Source organism: Brassica napus, chromosome C1 (assembly GCF_020379485.1).
Source record: "Brassica napus cultivar Da-Ae chromosome C1, Da-Ae, whole genome shotgun sequence".
In the NCBI taxonomy this organism is placed as follows: Eukaryota; Viridiplantae; Streptophyta; class Magnoliopsida; order Brassicales; family Brassicaceae; genus Brassica; species Brassica napus.
This window is the reverse complement of record NC_063444.1, coordinates 49,180,667-49,203,031: the sequence shown is the minus strand read 5'-3', so window position 1 is coordinate 49,203,031 and position 22,365 is coordinate 49,180,667. Positions and strand designations below refer to the sequence as shown.

The following is a 22,365-nucleotide window of genomic DNA, read 5'->3' as shown; positions in this document are numbered from 1 at the left end:
GTGATGTTAATTATTTCTAGGGCAAATCTCCAAAATAGCACATTTCTAAGTTTATATCACAAAACTAGCACTCAAAAACTAAAATAACCAAAATAGCACCTTTCTAAGTTTATCCTTTGAAAATTTTAATTTTTTTATTTTTCAAAATTTGAAATCTTATCTACAAAACCTCATTTCTCAACTCTAAACCCTAAACCCTAAACTCTAAACCCTAAACCATAAACCCTAAACCCTAAACTCTAAACTCTAAACCCTAAACTCTAAACCCTAAACCCTAAATCCTAAATCCTAAACCCCACCCTTTAACTCTAAACCCTAAGTTTGTGACTTTTGATAAAACATCAAGTGCTATTTTTGTGACTTTTGACCTTGAGTGCTAGTTTGGGAACAAAAACTTGATTTAGTGCTATTTTTGTTTTTTTCTCTTATTTCTATTCTAGAATTATTTTTTATTTAAAATCTAAATTAAAATAATAAAATTAAAAATTATGGACCAAGAAAATTATGAGAGTTCACAAAATGATGGATTTAAATCAAAAGAGTAATATGGGTCCAAAGGATAAAGCACACATGGACTATAATTGATTCAAATCAAAAGGGTAAGAGGCCCATTTACGAGCCCAACAAAATTCGCACATGTGACCGCCATAGTTCTTGTTCATAAGCTTCTGATTATGATTAGGTGTGGGCATGCATATGAGAGAACTCATGTAAGCAGACTTCTTGCCAGATGCTCCCGAGCTGTTGCCAGTGCTTGAGTTAATGTCTGCAATCCCAAAACGTAAAAGGGATGCGACGTTTTAAGTTAAGCAAACACACAAAACCCAAGTGATCCAAAACTAAATCAAAGACTATAAAGAAGATGCTCTGGTCACAATGTCATCACCTGTTCAGAGAGCGAACCGCTAGCTTCTGTGCTCTGCATTGCTACTTTCCCCGCAATGACGTTAGGGTCCGTTTCAAGTACCACCCTTAAACACATATTCCACAAGCCATAAACAATCAATAAGCTTAAGACTGAGCATATCAAAGCCGTGGAGGGATAAGATATTAGACTTGCTGCATACCCCTGATCGACCATTTCATCCAGGCAGAGAAAGATGAGATCCAAGTTCTCAAGAGCTTCCATCTTTTCCACATTGTTCCTGGTAAGGAAAAGAGGATGCAGCAAACATCAACTGTTGAGATCGTTTATTACTAAATAAAGGAAATATTCGATTATTATTTTATAAGGTCTAGCTAATACCTCAGAAGAAGTGCAACAGCATCGAAAAAGCCTTGAAGAACAGAAGACAAGACGAGCTCGTTCTCATCTTCGCCACCAGTAACAAAAAAGTGAAGGTCTTGGGCGAACTTATACACAATAACATTACTGTCCAACAGTGTGATCTCAGCTGCACATAAATGTTAAACCCAAGCTTAACAAACATCTATAAGCGACTAGAACATACAGTATGTATCTACACAGACCATGAAAGAAAAATTGCTTAAATGAATCATACGTGTGTGTGGTGTTTACCTTCAGTGCGAGCATTGGTCTTAGAGGTCTTGGAGAAGACAAGTTTCTCGAAACTCAACTTGGCAGCATGAGTTGACCAGTCATCGGAGTAGTACTTGACAGCCACACGCTTCCCTTCAGAGTCTAGAAGAAGAATGTTCTTCACCAAAGGACATGAATCCTTATTCAAATGTAATACGCACAGTCAGTAGATCCACAGATCATGCTAAAGATTGCGGCTTTAGCAGATAGAGTCACATGCTAAGAATGTTCAATGAGGATATGCACTTACATTAGTCCCGTGAAAGCCTGACATTTGTTGATAGATCTGAGTTATCGTCACTGCAAACACAAAAAAAGCAGATGACTTTGAGTGATTACACCAATCAAAATCTCAGATTCAAATCAAAGAAAACACGAATTGATCGATACAAAGCTCCATACAAACCCTAATACAGATCTCTACAATGCACTGAATCACAATAACGAAATTTCGAAGTACGATTGAAGATCTGAGGAAGCGATCGTAATCGAAGAGTCAAGGTGAGCAACGATCACCGGAATACAAGATCGGAGTCGGATTGCCTTTTTCGAGAGAGCGAACACTGTGCAACCTTTCGTCCTCTTCGTCGTTTGTTAGTTAGATCTGAATTTGAGAATTTTGAATCTGGCCGGTTATGATAACTTGAATGGTTCGACCGGATCCGGTTTTTTATGAATTTTGAAATGTTATACTTAATAACCGAGACTGCGCGGCGTTTATTGTTTTTGGATTTGAACTACGTGCCGTTTTGGAGTTTTGACGAATATAAACAGTCTCGCACTCTCTCCACTGTCTGAACCGAACCCCACTCGAAGAAGTGTCCTCCCTTTACCAGATCTGAATCTCTTTCCTTCACAACATCATCATCATCATCCATGGCGTCCTCTGATTTCGATGGAATCCTCTTGGGAATGGGAAACCCGCTCCTCGACGTCTCCGCCGTCGTAGACCAAGAGTTTCTCAACAAGTAAGCTCAGATCAGATCCATCTCTTCCAGATTGTTCTCGTTCCGATCTTGATTGTTTACGTAGAGATACTCCTCTGATCTCTAATGTTTTTTCCTCTGTAATGGTTGACAGATACGACATCAAGTTGAACAATGCGATTCTCGCCGAAGACAAACATTTGCCCATGTAAGTAAAAATAAAGATGAACACTTTTTTTTATTACAATCAAAGAGTAAATTTTGTAGCCTTTTGATAAATGGAATCTTGATTTAAGTCAAGAATAGAATTTGGATTTTTTTTTTATGTGACAAGTTTATAATGCTGTCACAAAAGTCTGATGATTGTTATGACTGTGATTTTTTTTTCTTAGGTACGATGAGATGAGCGAGAAGTTCACTGTCGAATACATTGCTGGAGGTAATTATTAGTTTTTTTTTTTTTTTTTGAAACTTGGTGTTTGTTTGATTATGATATATATTCGTTTTGATTATTTTCAGGTGCTACACAGAACTCAATCAAAGTGGCCCAGGTAAAGTGATGGTTACGTCCTTATTCTCATAGAGTTACTACTTCTTTGCTAAATGAATTATACCACACTACAGTGGATGCTTCAAATCACTGGGGCAACCAGTTACATGGGATCCATTGGTAAGGACAAGTACGGTGAGGCAATGAAGAAGGATGCCACAGCAGCTGGTGTCAATGTGAGTCAGTCTTTGCTTTCTGTTTATCAATGCTAAGTGTTAGCTTGTTTCTGCTTTTAATTTGCTGCTGTTTTGTATGCAGGTCCACTATCATGAAGATGAGTCAGCAGGTACAGGAACTTGCGGTGTCTGCGTTGTTGGTGGAGAAAGGTCGCTCTCTTTCTCTTGCTTATCATTATTAGCTTCAAAAGATTTTCTTCTAGGGAGTTGTATTGATGTATGTTTCCTTTTTTTCTCAGGTCTCTTATTGCGAATCTTTCTGCTGCTAATTGCTACAAGGTTGAACACCTAAAGAAGCCTGAGAACTGGGCTCTCGGTAATAATAAACTCATCTTTTCCTACCTTGAGTTTGCACTCTGAGATTGGATAGTTTCACATTTGTTTTCCTTTCCTTGGCAGTTGAGAAGGCCAAGTTCTACTACATTGCTGGATTCTTCCTCACGGTGTCACCAGAATCTATTCAGTTGGTTCGTGAGCACGCCGCTGCAAACAACAAGGTACACAAAGATATAATCCCTTCACCAAAACGTCATCTTCTATATGAAAGATCTCTGATGATGGATTCTTACTTAACTGACAGGTGTTCACCATGAACCTTTCTGCTCCATTCATTTGTGAATTCTTCAAAGACGTTCAAGTGAAGTGCCTGCCGTAAGCATTACCCTAATCTTATTCCATCTTATAGTTTCCTAAAGCAAGACTCATGCATGCGATTCTAACCAGGTACATGGACTATGTCTTCGGCAATGAGACGGAGGCAAGAACCTTCTCCAGGGTTCACGGATGGGAGGTAAACATCCATGGTTTGTTTCACCCTGTTTTTTTTTTTTTTATTGTTTTAACAAAGACAGCTTTGTTGCTAATCTTTGTGGTTGTGTTTATACAGACCGATGATGTTGAGCAAATAGCAATCAAGATCTCTCAGTTGCCTAAAGCCACCGGAACATACAAGAGGACTACTGTGATCACACAAGGCGCAGATCCAGTGGTTGTCGCCGAGGATGGAAAGGTGAAGAAGTACCCAGTCATCCCTCTCCCCAAGGAGAAGCTCGTTGACACAAACGGTGCAGGTACATGATAAGACCATATCTCTCACACGAGCTCTAGTTTGGTACCCTTCAGTCCTAGGCTGCCGCTAGATACAGTGGAAGCTAAGACTTTAAACACCACAAACCCTAGTCAAGTTGTAATAACCAGATCATGGTTTGACCACTTTTTATTTGTGGTTCATATAGGTGATGCGTTTGTGGGAGGGTTTCTTTCGCAGCTGGTGCATGGTAAGGCGATCGAGGAGTGTGTCAGGGCGGGATGCTACGCTTCAAACGTAATGATTCAGAGGTCTGGCTGCACTTACCCTGAGAAACCAGACTTCAACTAAAGCTGAAACTCTCTCCAAGCATACTACTATTATCCCAAATAAACGTCAGTAGTATCACATTTTGAGGCTTTGATCTATTAAGTGTACGGTTTTCTTTTTTCACAAAAACTATGAAGTGAAGTGTGTTTTGGCTTGTTTTTTATCATGCTTTTAATAGAATTTTTATTGATAAATAAAATATTAGAGAAAATAAATATCATTACGATACTAGTGAGTGACATATCTCCTATATATTAATTGAAAAACATTACAATTTATTTTTGTAGCCACGTGTTATCACTATATGTTGGTTCATTTAATTATATAATAAACTTTTTAATAAACTCACCGTAAATGCATTATTAATGTTCTTTATTATTTTCTTAAATAAAAGTTACGAAATTGCCTAATGTTGTTAAAATATATATGACAATCAATGATTTTGAATAATAAAGATTTGATAAAAATTAGTGTATTTTATATCATATTTGTTTAGTTTTAAATTATTAAAATAAATTAAAAAATCACGTTAACCATATAATAAAATTTTATGAATATGTTATTTTTTGAATTTTTTAAATGCCTATAAATTACTAAAACTGTTAAAAGTCTCACATTTAAATTTTGTGATCTATGGTTTAAAATTTTTGTTATGGAAAAATAAAATGATTAGAAAATAATATAAATAAAAATTGTAATTTATTAAATTATTAAGATTAAAAGAGATATATATATATATATATATATTTATACCATTTTAAATTAAACTATATATGAATTAAACAATCAGTGATTTTGAATAATAAAGATTTGATAAAAAATAGTGTATCTTCTATCATATTTGTTTAGTTTTAAATTATTAAAATAAATTAAACAACCACATTAACCATATAATAAAATTTAAAATTTTCTGAATATATTATATTTTGAATTTTTAAAAACGACTATAAATTACTAAACTGTTAAAAGTCTCACATTCAAATTTTGTGATCCATGGTTTAATTGTTTTGTGATCCATAGTTTAAAATTTTTGTTATGACAAAATAAAATGATTACAAAATAATATAAGTAAAAATTTTAATTTAATTAATTACTAAGATTAAATATATAAATATATATATATCGTTTTAAATTAAACTATATACCATATAAAATACATAAATATTTTAGTTTTAAAATTTATTTTGAACAATTTTTTATAAAAGATTTGAACAAACATTGACAACTATAAATTACTAAAACTATTAATCCAGCAATGAAAATTTTGTTATCAATAATTTAAAGTTTTTGCTATAAATGATACAAATGATCAAAAAATCATATGAGTAGAAAATATCATTTAATAGACATTAATATTAAAAATACACTATGTATGTTAATATCATTTAAATTTAATTATAAATTCCTATCAAATAGAAACAAAAAATATTTTTTAGATTAATAAAATTGATTTATATGGTCGCACCAAGTTAATTATATATGTAATACTGATTTTAGTTATTCAATAAATATTTATTATTTCATAATATGTAAAAACATATAATACATAAAATAATTCATATATATAATACTCATTGTTCCACCAAAGCCAAAGCTTAAAATGTGCATATTGTTCATGGCTTGTTGCATCTTTGTTTAAAATGTGCACAAGTTGTAATCTGTTTTTGGTAATTAAGCTCCACCAAAGCCAAAGCTTAAGTTATTTATTTTTCAATATTAAGAGTTTATATTCAAATACTTATAAGGTCTGTGAACTTTTTTAAGTTGGATGATTAGTGACATATATAATTCAAGTTTACAACATTATATTTTAAAGAGAAAAATAACTCATGAGCCCAGTTCCAGTTTGTTTTTCTGCAATAATCATGACTTGAGTCCACATTCACATTCTATATAAAAATATATTGTTATTATTGTAGTTAAGACCATTTCATAACTTGTCTCTTAAATCGAGTTCAAGTTGGCTTTCGTTAAACGAATTCTATTGGATACTTACTGTATATGCTAAACAAAGTTCGTAGAACCTCTTTTTTAGGTCGGTGCATAGAACAAATTCTACAGAATGAAATGATGGGGGTATATAAGGATATGACAGCTTTGTCTCGTTTGGGATGTTTCTCGTAGTAGGGTAGGAGTTGGACCAATATAAGTCGTTGAAGTCTGTTTACTTTTGACCTTTTGAGTATCCAATAACTTTGACTTTTCCTTCTATTCTAAAAACTGTAATGAAGTTGTGATATTTGAGGGTAAGCTATATCAATTTCTTTTTATTAATTATGGTATCTTGCCAAAAACTAACGAATCTTTCAGAAAAATAGTATCGACGACTAATTCGATTCTGAGTTCTCTTATAAGATTTAAGACATTTTTCTATCTTTGTTCGGCCAAACATCAATAACTTAGTTTTAAATTTAGAACAACATTTTTTTCTCAAATCCACCTCTTATCATAAGGCTGTCAATGCTTGGTTAATAAAATTATATCACGTCGAATACAATGTTCAAGTTGTTTTTGTAGAAAATATAAAACTGGGATCAAACCGTTAACTTAAAATTAACCCACTTGGTGCAAGCAACACGACAAATGTTGTGTTAGTAGAAAATAAGTTAAGTTACCAAGGTTTAAGGTTGTTCAACAAGTGTTACAAGACTTGGTGATCGTGGTCGAGTGGTAAGGAGACGGGACTGAGACGCCAACACGTTTCAGGTTCGATCGACCTGTTGCGCGAAACTAAGTCACAATTATCCTGGTCACCTAACACGGATATGGACCTATGCTTTACGGCTCATTTGAATACCCGGAGAGAGGATCTATCCGTGGGCTGCACCTCCCTTTAGGGATTAGTCTGGGCCTCTCCATGGGCCTGGGATACCCCTAGGTTAATCAAAAAAAAAAAATGTTACAATTTACTTGACCACTTTTAAGAAACCGAAGATTTTTTTAATTGATACTGTATTTTTATGTGTGAAAATGTTAAACTTTTCATTAAGTTTATGTAATCAAGGTTCCAAGAAAATTTGGGAAAATCTCCTTGGTGACTCCCAAGTTCCCTTTCACTAACTTCCCCATTGCAGATCTCATGATAATTTTATAAATTATCATAAAATAAGTCTGATAGAGAATCATATGCTTACTGGCATTAACAATGCAAAATTTGTTAATTCTATATTAATTTGACATTTGAATCTCATAGCATGCAGTTTCTTGCAATATATGTATTCAGTCTTTTAAAAGAGCTCCAACATGTTCAGTTGTCTGTCATTACTCATATACATTGTGGTTAAAATTATGTGTTGTAGTTCTTTCACCATCATCTATTGTGATCTTATCAAACATTTTTCTAATCAACAATATGTAGAGTACATACTTGAAATCAAATGTTGATGCAACAACGATGTTGAAATATAAGATAAAGAAACAGTAAATTATATCAACAAAGTTACTCTAAAACGTAACAACTACCAAACCCCACACTTTTACTACTTAATAAAATCATATTACAAAAAAAAAAGGATCAGATATTCAGATTCACTGATTTCTTGGCTACTTTTTCAAACACCTTAACGTTGAAAATGTCAAAGGAAGAAAAACGTTTTTCCACAATTCCTTTTTTATATAAAAATATATTCTTTTTAGAAAAATTATACAATATACAATCATTTTATTCTCTCCTCTCCAATAAAAATTCTTTCTTCTGCTGACTTGGCTACTATCTGCAAAGACTTTTTGTTTCTGCCGTGTGACGTCGTCTTCACCTTCTCTTTCTTCCAAGCTTCTCTTCTTAAAAACCACTCTGCGTATCTTTTCTCAAAGACTCAAAACCACGATCTCTTTCTATCATAACCCATTTCAAATAATAATCATCTTCTCTCCCTTCTGGCCTTGAACTTCATCTTCTTCTGATAAAGTTTCGATCTTTCTGTTCACAAAGTAACTTCAAAGGTGAGTTATAATCATCTTCTAGCTATGTCGTTGTTGGGTCTTAGAGTAAAGGAACTAACTTTCGAAATTCGATTACTTCTAGCTTCAAGATCTAACAGTTACTCTGTTTTGGTTGCAAAGGCTTTAACTTTGTTTATGTATCTGCAGTGGAGAAACCTCGGTGGTATAATCTCTTCTCGACAATGAAGTGTTTCAAGTTCTCTAGTGGTGACAAGAAAGAGGAACACAACAAGACTCCCAAGTCTGTCTCACTGACCTCCAACTTCTCCGACCGCGACATAAACCGAAGCGGGTCGGATTTCAACTCTCGAGATGCCTCTGGGACGAGCACGGAGTCGTCCATGGGGAGGAAGAACTCGTACCCTTCAACGTCTGCTAGAGAAAGTAATCTCAGAGAGTTCAGCGTTACTGATCTCAAGGCTGCGACTAAGAACTTTAGCCGCTCCGTTATGATTGGGGAAGGAGGGTTCGGTTGTGTCTTCAGGGGAACAGTGAGGGACTTGGAAGATCCGTCGATTAAAATCGAAGTCGCGGTTAAGCAGCTCGGTAAAAGAGGGTTGCAGGCAAGTCTCTAGTCTTGTTCTCATGCTTTATCAGTTATGTATACCATTAGGATAAATATTAGACCAAAAAAATCTAATATATATATTTGGTTTAGTGTAACTACAACTTTTGGAGAGGAGCTTTCTCGAGAGAGTTTAATCCCAAAAACGGACAATATCGTACTAATCGAAGGGATAGGCTCTAGTAGAGCATAGAATGTGCATTTGGTCCGTCGCAACCAGAGCCGACCCTGAGATTTTGGAGAGAGGGAGGGGGGGGAGGAGTTATAGGCGGTTTAAAAAAGATTTGGGCCTAAACTTTTTTTAACAAATTTAAGAGTCTATTTATATATATTTTTTTGAAAATTTTAGAGCTTTGAGTCGAATGTTTCATCCGGCTTGACCAATGACCGGTCCTGGTCATAACATATATGTCTAATGTTATAGACGGTTATAGATTTGGAGGGGGGGAAGGGTTATAGACGGTTTAAAAAAGATTTGGGACTAATTTTTTTTTTTAACAAATTTAAGAGTCTATTTATATATATTTTTTTGAAAATTTTAGAGCTCAAGACGAATGTTTCATCCGGCTTGACCCATGACCGGTCCTGGTCATAACATATATGTCTAATGTTCTATTATCTCATTTGTTGTTTTTTTGTTTGCAGGGGCATAAGGAATGGGTCACGGAAGTGAACTTTCTTGGTGTGGTTGAGCATTCAAACTTGGTGAAGTTGCTTGGTTACTGTGCAGAAGATGATGAACGTGGGATCCAACGGCTTTTGGTTTATGAATACATGCCAAACCGAAGCGTTGAGTCCCACTTATCCCCTCGCTCACTCACAGTCCTTGCTTGGGATCTAAGGCTGAGAATCGCTCAAGATGCAGCTCGTGGTTTAACATACCTGCATGAACAAATGGAGTTTCAGGTAATGTCATCACTCTGCTACATTATGACTTGAATTGATCTCATTGATCTCTCTTTACTGACTTTGATCTCTATTGTTTTTTACAGATAATATTCAGGGACTTTAAGTCCTCGAACATTCTCTTGGATGAGGACTGGAAAGCAAAGCTCTCTGACTTTGGCCTGGCTCGTTTAGGTCCATCTGAAGGACTGACTCATGTTACTACTGATGTAAGTTCTCTGCATTCACTTTTTTAGATTTGAGTAACAGCTATGTTTTTGCAATATTCTACAAATAGCCTAAATATAGCCGAAACAATTTTCTTTAAATCCTATTTATGCAGTCGATTTAAACTGTTTTAAATCAATCTAAATTAGGTTAAATGTGGCAAGCTAAACAATAATGTTAGTGTAAATCCACAAATTTGTCTAGTTTATTTATTTTTGTAGTTTATTTATTTTAGTAGATATATGTTTTATAATTCATCAAAATAATTTATAATTAAACACAAAACCTAAATATCTAATGTTAACGCTTAGTCTGTATCTATACCAATCTTGCCTAGTTGATATTAGTAGTTACCGCAATTTCTTAAACACTGTGTTTTGTAACTAGTTACTTTCTCTTTGTTAGGTTGTAGGTACAATGGGTTATGCAGCTCCTGAATACATTAAAACGGGCCGTCTCACATCCAAAAGCGATGTGTGGGGTTATGGAGTGTTCATCTACGAGCTTATCACAGGGAGGCGACCAGTTGACAGGAACAAACCTAATGGAGAGCAGAAGCTTCTAGAGTGGGTGAGACCTTATCTATCAGACACAAAGAAGTTCAAGCTCATATTAGACCCAAGACTTGAAGGGAAGTACAATCTTAAAGCAGTCCAGAAGCTATCAGTTGTAGCCAACAGATGTTTGGTTAGGAACCCAAAAGCACGTCCCAAGATGAGTGAAGTGTTGGAGATGGTGACTAAGATTGTGGAAGCGCCTTCAGGGAGTGGTACTAGCCCGCAGCTAGTTCCATCGAAGAGTCTAGAGACTTCTAGAGATGTGGGAGGGAAAAAGAAGGTTTTAGAGACGAGGAACAATGGTGGTGGAGGAGGTGAAGGAGGTTGGTTTGGCAAGTTATGGAACCCAAAGGCAGTAGGAGCTTGTTGATTGCTTGAGATTTAACTTCTTGTTACAAACAGAGAAGTCTCACAATGGGGATCAAGATCTACCTCATATACATATTTTATAAATGAAGATTTTGTGAAAGATGCTGAATGTTATAGTTTAATGCTTGTAACCACAGCTGAGTTGGCGAGATATGTTTATATAGCTTATCAGGACTCGGGAGTTTTGTTCCAAACATGGATAAAAACAGAAAACAATCGTAGTTTTACATTCGTAGTTAAAGTATCTTTTATATTCTTATGGAATGTTCTAAAAATCAGTATAGGTTATAAACGAAACAATTTTTCTAAAAATCTGATTTATACGATCCAAATCGGCATAGGCCCAAACTGATTATAGCCAAAACGGTTTTTTTAAAGTTCAATTTAAACGTTCTAAATTGGTTTAAACTGATTTAAATTATTTTTTTAATATGTTTAATCATTAATAGTGTTAGTGCAAATCTATAAATTTGTCTAAATTTTTTTGTATATCTAAATCTTATAATTAATCGTCGTAATTTTATAAGTAGATAAACTAATATAAATGTATAAAAATATATTAATATTTGTTAATATATAAGTTTTGCCTAGATCTGAAAAATCCGGTTAATGACTAATTTTCTATAAAGCGATTAGTTACCGTCTAACTCTTTCTTGGACATTGTTTTTAAGTATAAAATTGGAGTTGTTACTTACATAACATAATTAGGGTACAGGTTCGAGACAAAAAGGAAACAATAGGGGTCGGTTGTGATATTCTAGAAAGATTAGAAAAAAAAAGGAAAAAAAGTTCTATCTTTTCCAACAAGAAACATAGAGAGATATTAATCTGCGACGATCTCTCTTCTACTCTTTCAGATCCCATTCTCACAATCCCCAAATCCATCTCTCTCAGAGATAACCCTAAAAGCTCTCAAACTTTCTGAGAAAACTCTCTCTCAATCGCTAATCTCGATTCCATCATGTCGAACCCAGCTGAATCTTCAGACTCGTAAGTGTACCCAGATCTCCGATTTTTGATTATTCCGATTTCTCGATTAGGGTTTTGATTGATCTAGTCTCTAAATCTCAAAGCTTGATCCTTTATTGTTTTTCAGGAAATCGAAGAAAGACTTCAGTACTGCTATTCTGGAGAGGAAGAAGTCTCCTAACAGACTCGTCGTCGATGAGGCCATCAACGATGATAACTCCGTCGTCTCTCTCCACCCTGACACCATGGAGAAGCTCCAGCTCTTCCGTGGCGACACCATTCTCATCAAGGTTGGATCTTTTGAAATCATTAAAGAGACTTGCTTTTTGATTATAGTGTTCTTTGTGAATTCTTATTTGGGTTTTGTATTCTAGGGAAAGAAAAGGAAGGATACTATTTGCATTGCTCTTGCTGATGAGTCATGTGAGGAGCCAAAGATCAGGATGAACAAAGTGGTTAGATCTAACTTGAGGGTTAGACTTGGAGATGTTATCTCTGTTCACCAGTGCCCTGATGTCAAGTACGGACAGCGTGTGCATATCTTGCCTGTTGATGATACCGTTGAAGGAGTCACTGGAAACCTCTTTGATGCTTACCTCAAACGTAAGTTGTCTTTGAGATATTGTTTACAGTTATTAATTGATTTTCTGATTACAATTTGATTTTTTTTTTTTTCGATAGCTTATTTCTTGGAGGCATACCGCCCCGTGAGGAAGGGAGATCTCTTCCTAGTCAGAGGAGGAATGAGGAGTGTGGAGTTCAAGGTTATTGAGACGGATCCTGCTGAGTACTGTGTGGTGGCTCCGGACACTGAGATTTTCTGTGAGGGTGAGCCAGTCAAGAGAGAGGACGAAGAAAGGCTAGATGAAGTGGGTTATGATGATGTTGGTGGCGTCAGGAAGCAGATGGCTCAGATCAGGGAGCTTGTTGAGCTTCCCTTGAGGCATCCACAGCTGTTCAAGTCGATTGGTGTGAAGCCACCGAAGGGAATTCTTCTTTACGGACCACCTGGGTCTGGAAAGACTCTGATTGCTCGTGCCGTGGCTAACGAAACTGGTGCCTTTTTCTTCTGTATCAATGGTCCTGAGATTATGTCTAAGCTGGCTGGTGAGAGTGAGAGCAACCTCAGGAAAGCGTTTGAGGAGGCTGAGAAGAACGCGCCTTCGATTATATTTATTGATGAGATTGACTCTATTGCACCGAAAAGAGAGAAGACTAATGGAGAGGTTGAGAGGAGGATTGTGTCTCAGCTCCTTACGCTGATGGATGGGCTTAAATCTCGTGCTCATGTTATTGTCATGGGAGCAACCAATCGCCCCAACAGTATTGATCCAGCTTTGAGAAGGTTTGGAAGATTTGATAGGGAGATTGATATTGGTGTTCCTGACGAGATTGGACGTCTTGAAGTTCTCAGGATCCACACAAAGAACATGAAGCTTGCTGAAGATGTAAGTTTCTGATTCTAGCTTTTGTTAATTGTAATACTTAATGAAGCTAAGTTCATATTTTGTTTTAATTGTTTCAGGTGGATCTTGAGAGGATCTCAAAGGACACACACGGTTATGTTGGTGCTGATCTTGCAGCTCTGTGCACAGAAGCTGCCCTGCAATGTATCAGGGAGAAGATGGATGTGATTGATCTGGAAGATGACTCCATAGATGCTGAAATCCTCAACTCCATGGCAGTGACCAATGAACACTTCCACACTGCTCTCGGAAACAGCAACCCATCTGCACTTCGTGAAACTGTGAGTATTGACATCACTGCACTAAGAACGAGATCAATACCTGTTATTTCACTTGAATCTCATTCCAAACTTTATTCGTTTTGCAGGTTGTGGAGGTTCCAAATGTTTCTTGGGATGACATTGGAGGTCTTGAGAATGTCAAGAGAGAGCTCCAGGAGACTGTCCAATACCCTGTGGAGCACCCAGAGAAGTTTGAGAAGTTCGGTATGTCTCCATCAAAGGGAGTCCTTTTCTACGGTCCTCCTGGATGCGGTAAAACCCTTTTGGCCAAAGCTATAGCCAACGAGTGCCAAGCCAACTTCATCAGCGTCAAAGGTCCTGAGCTTCTCACCATGTGGTTTGGTGAGAGTGAAGCGAACGTCCGTGAAATCTTTGACAAAGCACGCCAGTCTGCTCCATGTGTTCTCTTCTTTGACGAGCTCGACTCCATTGCCACTCAGAGAGGAGGTGGAGGCGGAGGTGATGCCGGCGGCGCAGCGGACAGAGTCCTGAACCAGCTTTTGACCGAGATGGATGGGATGAACGCTAAGAAGACCGTCTTCATCATCGGAGCGACCAACAGACCCGACATTATCGACTCTGCTCTTCTTCGACCAGGAAGGCTCGACCAGCTCATTTACATTCCGCTCCCGGACGAGGACTCGCGTCTCAATATCTTCAAGGCCTGCTTGAGGAAATCACCCGTTGCTAAAGATGTTGACATCAACGCTCTGGCTAAGTACACGCAGGGGTTCAGTGGTGCTGATATCACTGAGATTTGCCAGAGGGCTTGCAAATACGCCATCAGAGAAAACATTGAGAAGGTAGCGTTGTTGTAATTCTCTAAAAGTTGAGATTGGTGTTGAGTCCCTCGAGTTTGTTACTAAGTTTTGGTTTTGTTGTTGCAGGACATTGAAAAGGAGAAGAGGAGGAGCGAGAACCCTGAGGCCATGGAGGAAGATGGAGTGGATGAAGTGTCTGAGATCAAAGCTGCACACTTTGAGGAGTCGATGAAGTATGCGCGCAGGAGTGTGAGTGATGCAGACATCAGGAAGTACCAAGCGTTTGCTCAGACGCTGCAGCAGTCTAGAGGGTTTGGTTCTGAGTTCAGGTTCGAGACTAATGCTGCTGGTTCAGGTGCAACCACTGGAGTCGCTGATCCTTTTGCCACCTCGGCAGCTGCTGCTGCGGACGATGATGATCTCTACAATTAGTGTGATCAAATTTATTATCCTTTTTATTTAAGTTTTCAATCGGATTCTCTCTCTACTTTCAACCTTATGTTTCTTAAAAAAGTTATCGGAATTATGTTCATTGCTTTTAATTAATGTACTCTCTTCACTCTTGTTCATTCGTACTAACCACCAAGGGAACACTAAAGACCACAATCTATCCTATTTCTCTTCGATTTTTAGATGTTTACCTATTATGTTCATCAATGTTGCATTTGAATAATTTGATAACAGGCACGATGATGTTCTCTACAGCTAAAAGATCCATCCCTATTAAATTTTATGTTCTCAGAGGAATTATCTTTTGGAAGACTAGGAAAGTGATACTGATCCTTTCCTTGGTGTTTTCTTTTCTAAGTTAATCAGAATCGTTTGTTTGACATTTTAATCAATGTTCTTTCTTATATTTGCCGACTCAAAATCGCTCACATATCTTATTTTTAATATATCTTCTTGATCTATAAATCTCTCCATTTCTCATATTTATTCGTAATATTCTCAACCCTGATACTCAAATTTCTTATCACTTTTACCATTACTTCTCCTTTTTCCTGTGATCTTCTTGGTCTTATTTCTACCTTTATTCTCAAAATTCAAAATAGTATTTCCATTACAATTTTATAGTCAAGATATTGAGCAAATCCTCTTTCCAATTGTGTCTATCTTTATAAATTTTGATAAATGAATACTTCTTTTCATTTTTCTAGGATTTCATCTCGGCTGCAACCAGAATGCTAAATTATGGAATGAAATTGTTTGGAATGCATCATTTCATGGAATTCCAAAAACTATTTACCAGTTACATGGAAATTTTTTTAAAATCAATTCCACGTAAACTTTAAAAAAAATCCTTTGTAAATTCTACTCCAATTGTTCCATATTAAAAAGGCTCGTGAACGTGTGGAATGATTGGAGTTCCAATTCCAATTTCAGTTTCTATTCCATTTTTTCAATTCCACATATTAATATTCCTTTTATTTCATGTATTCCTTTGAAGAATAACCAGTTACCGCCTTCTTCTTAATCCAATTCTTAGTTTTTAGAACTTAAATATTGATACTCAAAATCTATAGAAATATTGTAATATATGTTTTCACCATCATTTTTGTATTCTCTCTAATTAGAATATAAACATAAATTATAAAGAATTGATTGTCATTTCTTTCTCTATCGCCGTTTCTTTGTTTTGATTTAAAGAAGTTAAAAAGAAAATGGTCTCTTTTTTTTGTCGACCTTGCTTGTTAATGTTTCCGTTTTACTCAAAATTTTGTTTTCTTAAGGTTATACTTTTCTCCAAAATTTTTTTTTATCTTTGTTTTCTCCTCGTTTTATCTTTGTTTGTTTGATTTATAATACATCAGAATGCTTTGGTCGTTAAAAAAATTATAAGGTATTAAATTTAAGTATGATTGTTTGCCAAAATTATGTGAATACAAGAAAATATAGAACATAAAGATCTATTCAAGAAGTTGAAAAGTAAGACCAAAAGCTGAAAATAGAAAAAGTGAAAAAATGGAAAACATAAGAAAAAATAAAGACTAAATAAAAACATGAATTACAAACTATGAAGAAGAAGAAACTTAGACACAACATCTCAAGATGTACCACAACTAAAAAGATGAACCACTTTTACTATGTAAAAATATGTACTTATGATGTAATGAGCTATAAATTAGATCTTTATAATATATACATCTTTAAATATTTCAATGAAACTACACAAATCTGGCATTAATTATATTTTATATTAAAAACTACTTATAATTTAGCTAATGAGTTGGTCATATAAAGGTGTATGCAGATTATGTTCCCTTCATCGGGATCTACACTAATGTATCGACCAGCATACACCAATATACCTGGAGATTGTCATAAAATTAACAAAAAATCAGAGAACTAGGACGTTAACCGCAATTAACCCTTTATGCTTAAAATTCAAATGCAATAGTATAAATGCTTACTCCATTCACCTTTATCATATTCTGAAAGTAGTTTTTCGATATGCCACTTTAATGTCTTTCGACTCTTTTACTTCTCAGCAACAATAGCATTTGGAACAGAGGATCTCACTACCAGCTATCCATAATTATATATATATATATATATATATTAAACTACATAATTAATTAATTATAGTCCACCTAGGTTTTTAAGTAAAAGTCGTCAAAATTTTAGATGTTTTCTTTTGAAAATAATTGTACTAACTCTACACAAATCTCACATTAATTAAATTTCATATAAAACTACCTAAGTATATTGACAGTAAGAGTGTAACAGAACAAGATAATTAAGCTAATGAGTTTGTCATAAGAATGTGTATGGGTTGCTCTAAATTTCATCTATATATGGTTTATTTATTTTATGTTATAATTCCTCTTTTTTTTGCTAAAAGATAAATAAAAATATTGATTATAAACTGATTTTAAATATTTAATTAAAAATGAAAGGGATCAATATTTAAATTATGGTTATCAGCTTAAAAAAAATGGAAAAATAGTTAGATTCGTGACTGACAACGAGATTATTTTTGACAAAAGGTGCAGCAGGTAATTACAGTTTCCGCCTTTTATTTCATATAAATAATGAAATAAGTTATTTTATATATGGTTGATTATATATATATATATATATATATAATACTGTTTGTTTTCTCCTCCTGCTTAACTAATTAAATTGAGCCCAATAACTTAAAATCCCCTTTTGTTGTCATCACACGCAGTATTAGGGTTATGTTTCCCACGCGACAATGGAGGTCCCTCGGAGTACGATTATCACTGGCCAATCCCTGGTGAAAGCCACCGCCATTCGCGTCGATTTGCTTGCAGCTCTTCTCACCTGCCTTCTGAGACCGACACCGTTACGAAACTTTACTGGATTCAATTATTGTCATTAAAATTCTAATTAATTTTCATCTCCCAACTCCTTCCACGATTTGACATTCAATACTGTAAGTTTCTTCCCATAAAATTCATTGTTTCATTCTTCTCAATCGTTAATTTAAACATGTTCTTGAAGAGAGATGATAAGCTAGCTGTTCCATTGGCGTTTGTGCAGAAGAAGAGTAGGAGTAAGAAGAAGCGAAATGGCTAAGTGAAGTATGAGAGTGGGGAAGAGACTTCTTATGAGAAGGAGGGTTAGTAGTAATGAATAAGTATTATTGTATAAAGCTATGTCGTTTTACTTATTGCACTCTATTAAAAGGGGGAGTGTCCCTTATGGAAACCTTATCTAATGATCAAATAACAAACAATATTCTCTCTTATCCCTTTCTCTCTCTATTCTCTCCCCTTTCTTGTGACAAGATAAGCGCTTGCTTATCAAGAGACTTAGACAGCTGGCTAGCGAAGAACATGTCAGTGTCTTTTGTTTTGTTTCTGTATCAGGTATCAAAGATCGTAACTTTTTAGGTCACCTTACTTCAACTTTGCAATTAGGCTGATGTTGGTTGAAATGAACTTTATTCATGGTTCTGGGTTGTTATTCTTTTTTTATATGAGGTAGATATCTTTTAAGATATTCAAATTACCATGAGATTACATAATACACTCTGTTTTATTGTATTTCTATGTTTTGTTTGTAATATACGAACGACTGCAATGTAGGAGGCGCCGTGATGTGAAGATGGTAGACTCATCAAAGACAGAAAGTAAGAGCAGTTGAAGATTTATTTTTCTTTGATTAGCAAGTTTTGTGTTGTTTGATTTTTTTTCGTTTATTTCTGGAGGCTTAGCCAGTCTTGATGAGTTTTATGTTTTGGGCAATGACAAACTAATTTGTAATTAAGTTTTCTGCAGTGAGTATGTGTGTGTAATGCTTATTTCATTCTGTCTCTAAACTTATTTCATTCTTTCGGAGATAGATTCAATTTCGTTTGTTGATTAGGTTTTTCTATTTACATGTGTTTCAGGCGACTCTCATACATGCCACCGTGAATGTCCACTGTCTGACCACTTTCAGACATCACCTCACACGGGTTCCATGTTCTTCGTCAGCGGATTTGATGTGACTGGGTGCAACCATAACTTCAGGCTCTCAGGCTCTCAGACTCTCCTCTGGCAATCTGATTCAGTGATTCCACCACTCTGGATGAGATGACCGAACCGGTGAACCCCATTCCTGAAGAACGGTTCAGATCGGCAATCACAGTGAGTTGCTTGGTCTAGCCAACACAAAACCCACCTTCCAGGTAAATACTTCAGCTTGTTGTTTCTCCCACTCTCATCTTTGTAACCAGTGCGCTATTTCAGTTGTTCATCATCTTGCAGACATAATTGGTGAGCTCACTGCTGTGAAGAGCAATGTATGTGGCCCTCCACAGGGAAAAGAACGTGTGATGGCAGCCATCAAAATCGATAAGTAACTTAGGCCTTTAGAACTTTCATAAATGATGGAATTTAGTTTTCATAATAGAGCATGTGCAATTCATATTCTGTTTTCTCCTTGGCAGTACGTCACTGTGAAACTTAGTTTGTTTGACTCGCAATCTGTTGCGTTTCACAACAAACTAAAAACCTTACGAGGTGAGGTTGTAGTTTGCTCCTCTGTTCTACTTGCTGATTTGAACATATATAGATGTATCACTTGGAAAGGTAGTTTCTTCCCTTAAACCAAAGACTATCATCATTATTTGTTTACAGGAGTGATTTTCAGAGGCTGATGAGATCAAACAGCTTGAGGAACTAAAGTATGGACTGGCGTTGTTTTCTCGGCTTTTAGTTTAAGTTTATTTTGTGCAGAATAGTATTTGTTGCTTTGATCATCTCCTTGCATTTTGATGTGACTAAGTGTGTAACTCTCAGGAGTATCTTTGTGATTTGTTTTTTTTAATGGAATGTACCATTTCATAATTGTAATGCTTACTTCTTTCTTTAATATATGGATGAGATGTGACCAAATAAATGTTTAAATATGATTCAATCATCTCTTTGTATTTATTTAAGGACTTCGACTGTGAAGTTTTCCTAAATTAAGTAAGCAAATTAAATGACTATAAACAATCTATGGTCTAATATATAATATGCTAAATTCTATACATTTTGACACGGTAATTTTTTTTTTTTTGCCACCGAAGGGATAGAGACATGACATGATACGGCGGAGGAATTTGCAGTAAAGGGTAATTGCCACATGAGGTAAATTAAAGTGGTGGTGTTTTTTTTTTTTTGCAACTTTTTTTCTATTTAAAACATGAGAAAGAAAAAAACAGGCTAGCCAAGTCTTAGTGTTATGGGCTACAGCCCAGTAAACAACACATCAAGTTACAAAATAAGTCCAAAAAAGGGGGTTGCGGTGATGAAGAGTTGTTGTTTTTCCTCCCAGCGATGCAAACTAGGTGGAGGACTTGATCCATAATTGATACATGGCTGAGGCCGCAACAGGATTTGCGTCACGAAGGCTGTTGATTTTGTTCCTGATAGTTCGATCCATCGTTGCGGCTAAAGAGTCTACAGATCGGTAGTTTTGACGATGAAGTCTCGAATTCCTCTCAACCCAAAGGGAGTAGATCACAAGCTTCCAAACCAAGCAACATAATCTTTTGTACCACGCTGGCCCCGTGAGAGATAGTAGCGCCGAGATCATTGAACCCCATGACAACGGCATGGTTAGACCAAGGCGCATGGAGAAACTACTCGAGAGAGAGACAGAGTAGGAGCATTCGATCATGAGATGATCATGCGATTCAGCAGTAGTGGAGCAAAGCAGGCAGTTTGGGTCCACATTCAGACCCCATTGTAGTAGCCGATCTTTAGCGGGGAGACGATTGAGAGTAGCTAGCCACGCCATGAAATTGTGCTTTGGGATTCCGCCTTTACTCCAAATGATCCGGCTCCAAGGTACTTTGTTGCCATGATTCTTGAGTAATCTGTAAATTCCACCAGTGCTGTATTTTTCCCAAACTGTATTGTCTACACTCCAAATTATAGAATTCGGTTCTGTTGTCAAAGTGAGAGATGAAAGTAATGCTTGAACCGTAACCTGCTTATCGGATCTTTCATGTCTAACTCGCCACGTTCCATTCTGATAGATGTCTTGGAGGGAAGCACCCTGAGGGATGCCCATTGAGTTGGAGATAGAGGGTGCCAAGAACGATGAAATAGCACCCAGATGAGACCAGTTATCAGACCAGACACGCACAGAGGCTCCGGAACCCACTTTGACATGGATCCAGATGAAAGCTAAATTCCTAAGTCCAAGCAATTTTTTGACTAGCCAAGGGAATCGCTGCTTCGGTTTTATTACCCAGAACCTAGAGAGGTTACCTCCAAGGATTTCTTCGACGAACCACACAACCCATATGGAGCCTGAGGTTTTAAAGAAGCCAGACGAGTTTTAATGTACAGGCTTTGTTCCAGGCTCTCAGATCTCCACAGCCCAATCCTCCTTCATCCTTTGAGAGTGTTACAGTTTCCCAAGCAACCTTTGCTGAGTGGCCAGCTTCAGACGAGCCATGCCAAAGGAAAGAGCTACAGAGGGAGTCGATCTTTGTGATGCAGGCTTTGGGTAGAATGAAGGTTAAGGACCAAAAAATTGTGATGCCATTGATAACGGTATTGAGCAGTAAGAGTCTTCATGCATATGACAAGGTTCGCGCACTCCAGGAGTTGACTTTGCTCTTGATGAGTTGGATCAGCGTGGCGCAGTGGTGCATAGATAGCTTCTGAGACAGGAGGGGGACACCTAGATAACAGACAGGGAGTGTGGTAGCAGAGAGCTGACAATTCTGGGCAATAATGTCAACTTGATCCTGAGGGGCTCCGCAAGATACAAACGAAGTTTTCTGGAGGCTGAACTTAAGGCCAGAATGCGCAGCAAACTCATCCAAAATAGCTAGGATTGCTTGGACAGAGCTCAGTTTGCCGTCCGTGAATATGAGAAGGTCGTCGGCGAAGCAAAGATGGGTGAGCTTTGAGGATGAGCATTTAGCCTGATAGCCAAATTTCCCTTCCTCTGCACCTCTGTTCAATAGCTGAGAGAGACAGTTCATAGAAACAACAAATAGGTAAGGGGAGAGTGGATCACCTTGCCTAAGTCCACGACGCCCTTTGAAGAAGCCTTGCACAGTCCCATTGTAACCGATTGTGTAAGATGGAGTGTAGACACAAGGTTTCAACCAGTGAATGAAGATTGATGGGATCTGTAGAGTGCTCAAGCAGATGAAGAGGAAATCCCAATTTAGAGTATCAAACGCCTTTGCTATATCAACTTTCAAGGTGAGTCAGGGAGGGCCAATCTGCTTGTGATAGCCATCGACTACCTAAGTGGCTAAGATTGTATTTTTGACAAGAAGGCGGCCTTGCACAAAAGCAGTTTGGTTGGGGAGGATAAGTTCAGACCGAATGGG

At 36.6% G+C, this 22,365-nt stretch overlaps 4 protein-coding genes and 1 long non-coding RNA gene across 9 annotated transcripts; 4 read left to right on the top strand and 1 right to left on the bottom strand.

The window, feature by feature from the left end:
• Positions 1-461: 461 nt before the first annotated feature.
• Positions 462-2,170, bottom strand: LOC125580382 (coatomer subunit zeta-2-like). 3 transcript variants are annotated; one of them, XM_048744770.1, is made up of 7 exons: positions 2,084-2,170; positions 1,791-1,840; positions 1,520-1,679; positions 1,247-1,394; positions 1,068-1,145; positions 887-971; positions 462-766 (listed from the first exon to the last, which is right to left on the bottom strand). In XM_048744770.1, the coding sequence occupies exons 2-7, from the start codon at positions 1,812-1,814 to the stop codon at positions 707-709; spliced, it is 555 nt and encodes a 184-aa protein (XP_048600727.1). In that variant the 5' UTR covers positions 1,815-1,840; positions 2,084-2,170; the 3' UTR covers positions 462-706. The 3 variants fall into 3 exon arrangements, with proteins under 3 accessions (XP_048600727.1, XP_048600728.1, XP_048600729.1); XM_048744771.1 differs by having other exon boundaries at positions 2,057-2,147; XM_048744772.1 differs by having other exon boundaries at positions 1,947-2,130.
• A 98-nt stretch (positions 2,171-2,268) lies between these two features.
• LOC106427976 (adenosine kinase 1) lies at positions 2,269-4,780 on the top strand. Its single transcript, XM_013868701.3, has 12 exons — positions 2,269-2,508; positions 2,621-2,674; positions 2,859-2,905; positions 2,986-3,017; positions 3,091-3,192; positions 3,275-3,342; positions 3,432-3,508; positions 3,592-3,689; positions 3,773-3,843; positions 3,916-3,982; positions 4,079-4,262; positions 4,428-4,780. The coding sequence occupies exons 1-12, from the start codon at positions 2,417-2,419 to the stop codon at positions 4,568-4,570; spliced, it is 1,035 nt and encodes a 344-aa protein (XP_013724155.2). The 5' UTR covers positions 2,269-2,416; the 3' UTR covers positions 4,571-4,780.
• A 3,451-nt stretch (positions 4,781-8,231) lies between these two features.
• LOC106427977 (serine/threonine-protein kinase PCRK1-like) lies at positions 8,232-11,354 on the top strand. The gene is made up of 5 exons (XM_013868702.3): positions 8,232-8,491; positions 8,639-9,054; positions 9,702-9,962; positions 10,049-10,171; positions 10,575-11,354. Exons 2-5 carry the CDS (start codon positions 8,674-8,676, stop codon positions 11,094-11,096), a joined length of 1,287 nt encoding a protein of 428 aa, XP_013724156.2. The 5' UTR covers positions 8,232-8,491; positions 8,639-8,673; the 3' UTR covers positions 11,097-11,354.
• A 473-nt stretch (positions 11,355-11,827) lies between these two features.
• On the top strand, positions 11,828-15,142 carry LOC125580381 (cell division control protein 48 homolog A-like). Its single transcript, XM_048744769.1, has 7 exons — positions 11,828-12,086; positions 12,193-12,355; positions 12,440-12,668; positions 12,747-13,513; positions 13,591-13,812; positions 13,899-14,615; positions 14,700-15,142. The coding sequence occupies exons 1-7, from the start codon at positions 12,058-12,060 to the stop codon at positions 15,003-15,005; spliced, it is 2,433 nt and encodes an 810-aa protein (XP_048600726.1). The 5' UTR covers positions 11,828-12,057; the 3' UTR covers positions 15,006-15,142.
• A 2,588-nt stretch (positions 15,143-17,730) lies between these two features.
• Positions 17,731-19,918, top strand: LOC125580380. 3 transcript variants are annotated; one of them, XR_007318136.1, is made up of 6 exons: positions 17,731-17,970; positions 18,078-18,406; positions 18,626-18,669; positions 18,931-19,209; positions 19,289-19,543; positions 19,661-19,918. It is a non-coding gene; the product is annotated as an uncharacterized LOC125580380 (long non-coding RNA). The 3 variants fall into 3 exon arrangements; XR_007318137.1 differs by having other exon boundaries at positions 19,289-19,548; XR_007318135.1 differs by having other exon boundaries at positions 19,289-19,918.
• The last annotated feature ends 2,447 nt before the right edge of the window (positions 19,919-22,365 follow it).

Excerpts from the sequence above, each read along its gene's own strand:
- LOC106427977 (XM_013868702.3), top strand. The coding sequence starts at position 8,674 with ATGAAGTGTTTCAAGTTCTCTAGTGGTGACAAGAAAGAGGAACACAAC. Across the intron at positions 9,055-9,701 it reads TCGGTAAAAGAGGGTTGCAG|GGGCATAAGGAATGGGTCAC; the intron begins GCAAGTCTCTAG and ends TTTTGTTTGCAG. Across the intron at positions 9,963-10,048 it reads ATGAACAAATGGAGTTTCAG|ATAATATTCAGGGACTTTAA; the intron begins GTAATGTCATCA and ends TGTTTTTTACAG.
- LOC125580381 (XM_048744769.1), top strand. The coding sequence starts at position 12,058 with ATGTCGAACCCAGCTGAATCTTCAGACTC. Across the intron at positions 12,669-12,746 it reads CTTTGATGCTTACCTCAAAC|CTTATTTCTTGGAGGCATAC; the intron begins GTAAGTTGTCTT and ends TTTTTTCGATAG. Across the intron at positions 13,813-13,898 it reads CATCTGCACTTCGTGAAACT|GTTGTGGAGGTTCCAAATGT; the intron begins GTGAGTATTGAC and ends TTCGTTTTGCAG.
- LOC106427976 (XM_013868701.3), top strand. The coding sequence starts at position 2,417 with ATGGCGTCCTCTGATTTCGATGGAATCCTCTTGGGAATGGGAAACCCG. Across the intron at positions 3,983-4,078 it reads CCAGGGTTCACGGATGGGAG|ACCGATGATGTTGAGCAAAT; the intron begins GTAAACATCCAT and ends GTGTTTATACAG. Across the intron at positions 4,263-4,427 it reads CGTTGACACAAACGGTGCAG|GTGATGCGTTTGTGGGAGGG; the intron begins GTACATGATAAG and ends TGGTTCATATAG.
- LOC125580382 (XM_048744770.1), bottom strand. The coding sequence starts at position 1,814 with ATGTCAGGCTTTCACGGGACTAAT. Across the intron at positions 1,680-1,790 it reads CAGGCTTTCACGGGACTAAT|GATTCATGTCCTTTGGTGAA; the intron begins GTAAGTGCATAT and ends CATTTGAATAAG. Across the intron at positions 972-1,067 it reads GATGAAATGGTCGATCAGGG|GGTGGTACTTGAAACGGACC; the intron begins GTATGCAGCAAG and ends TATGTGTTTAAG.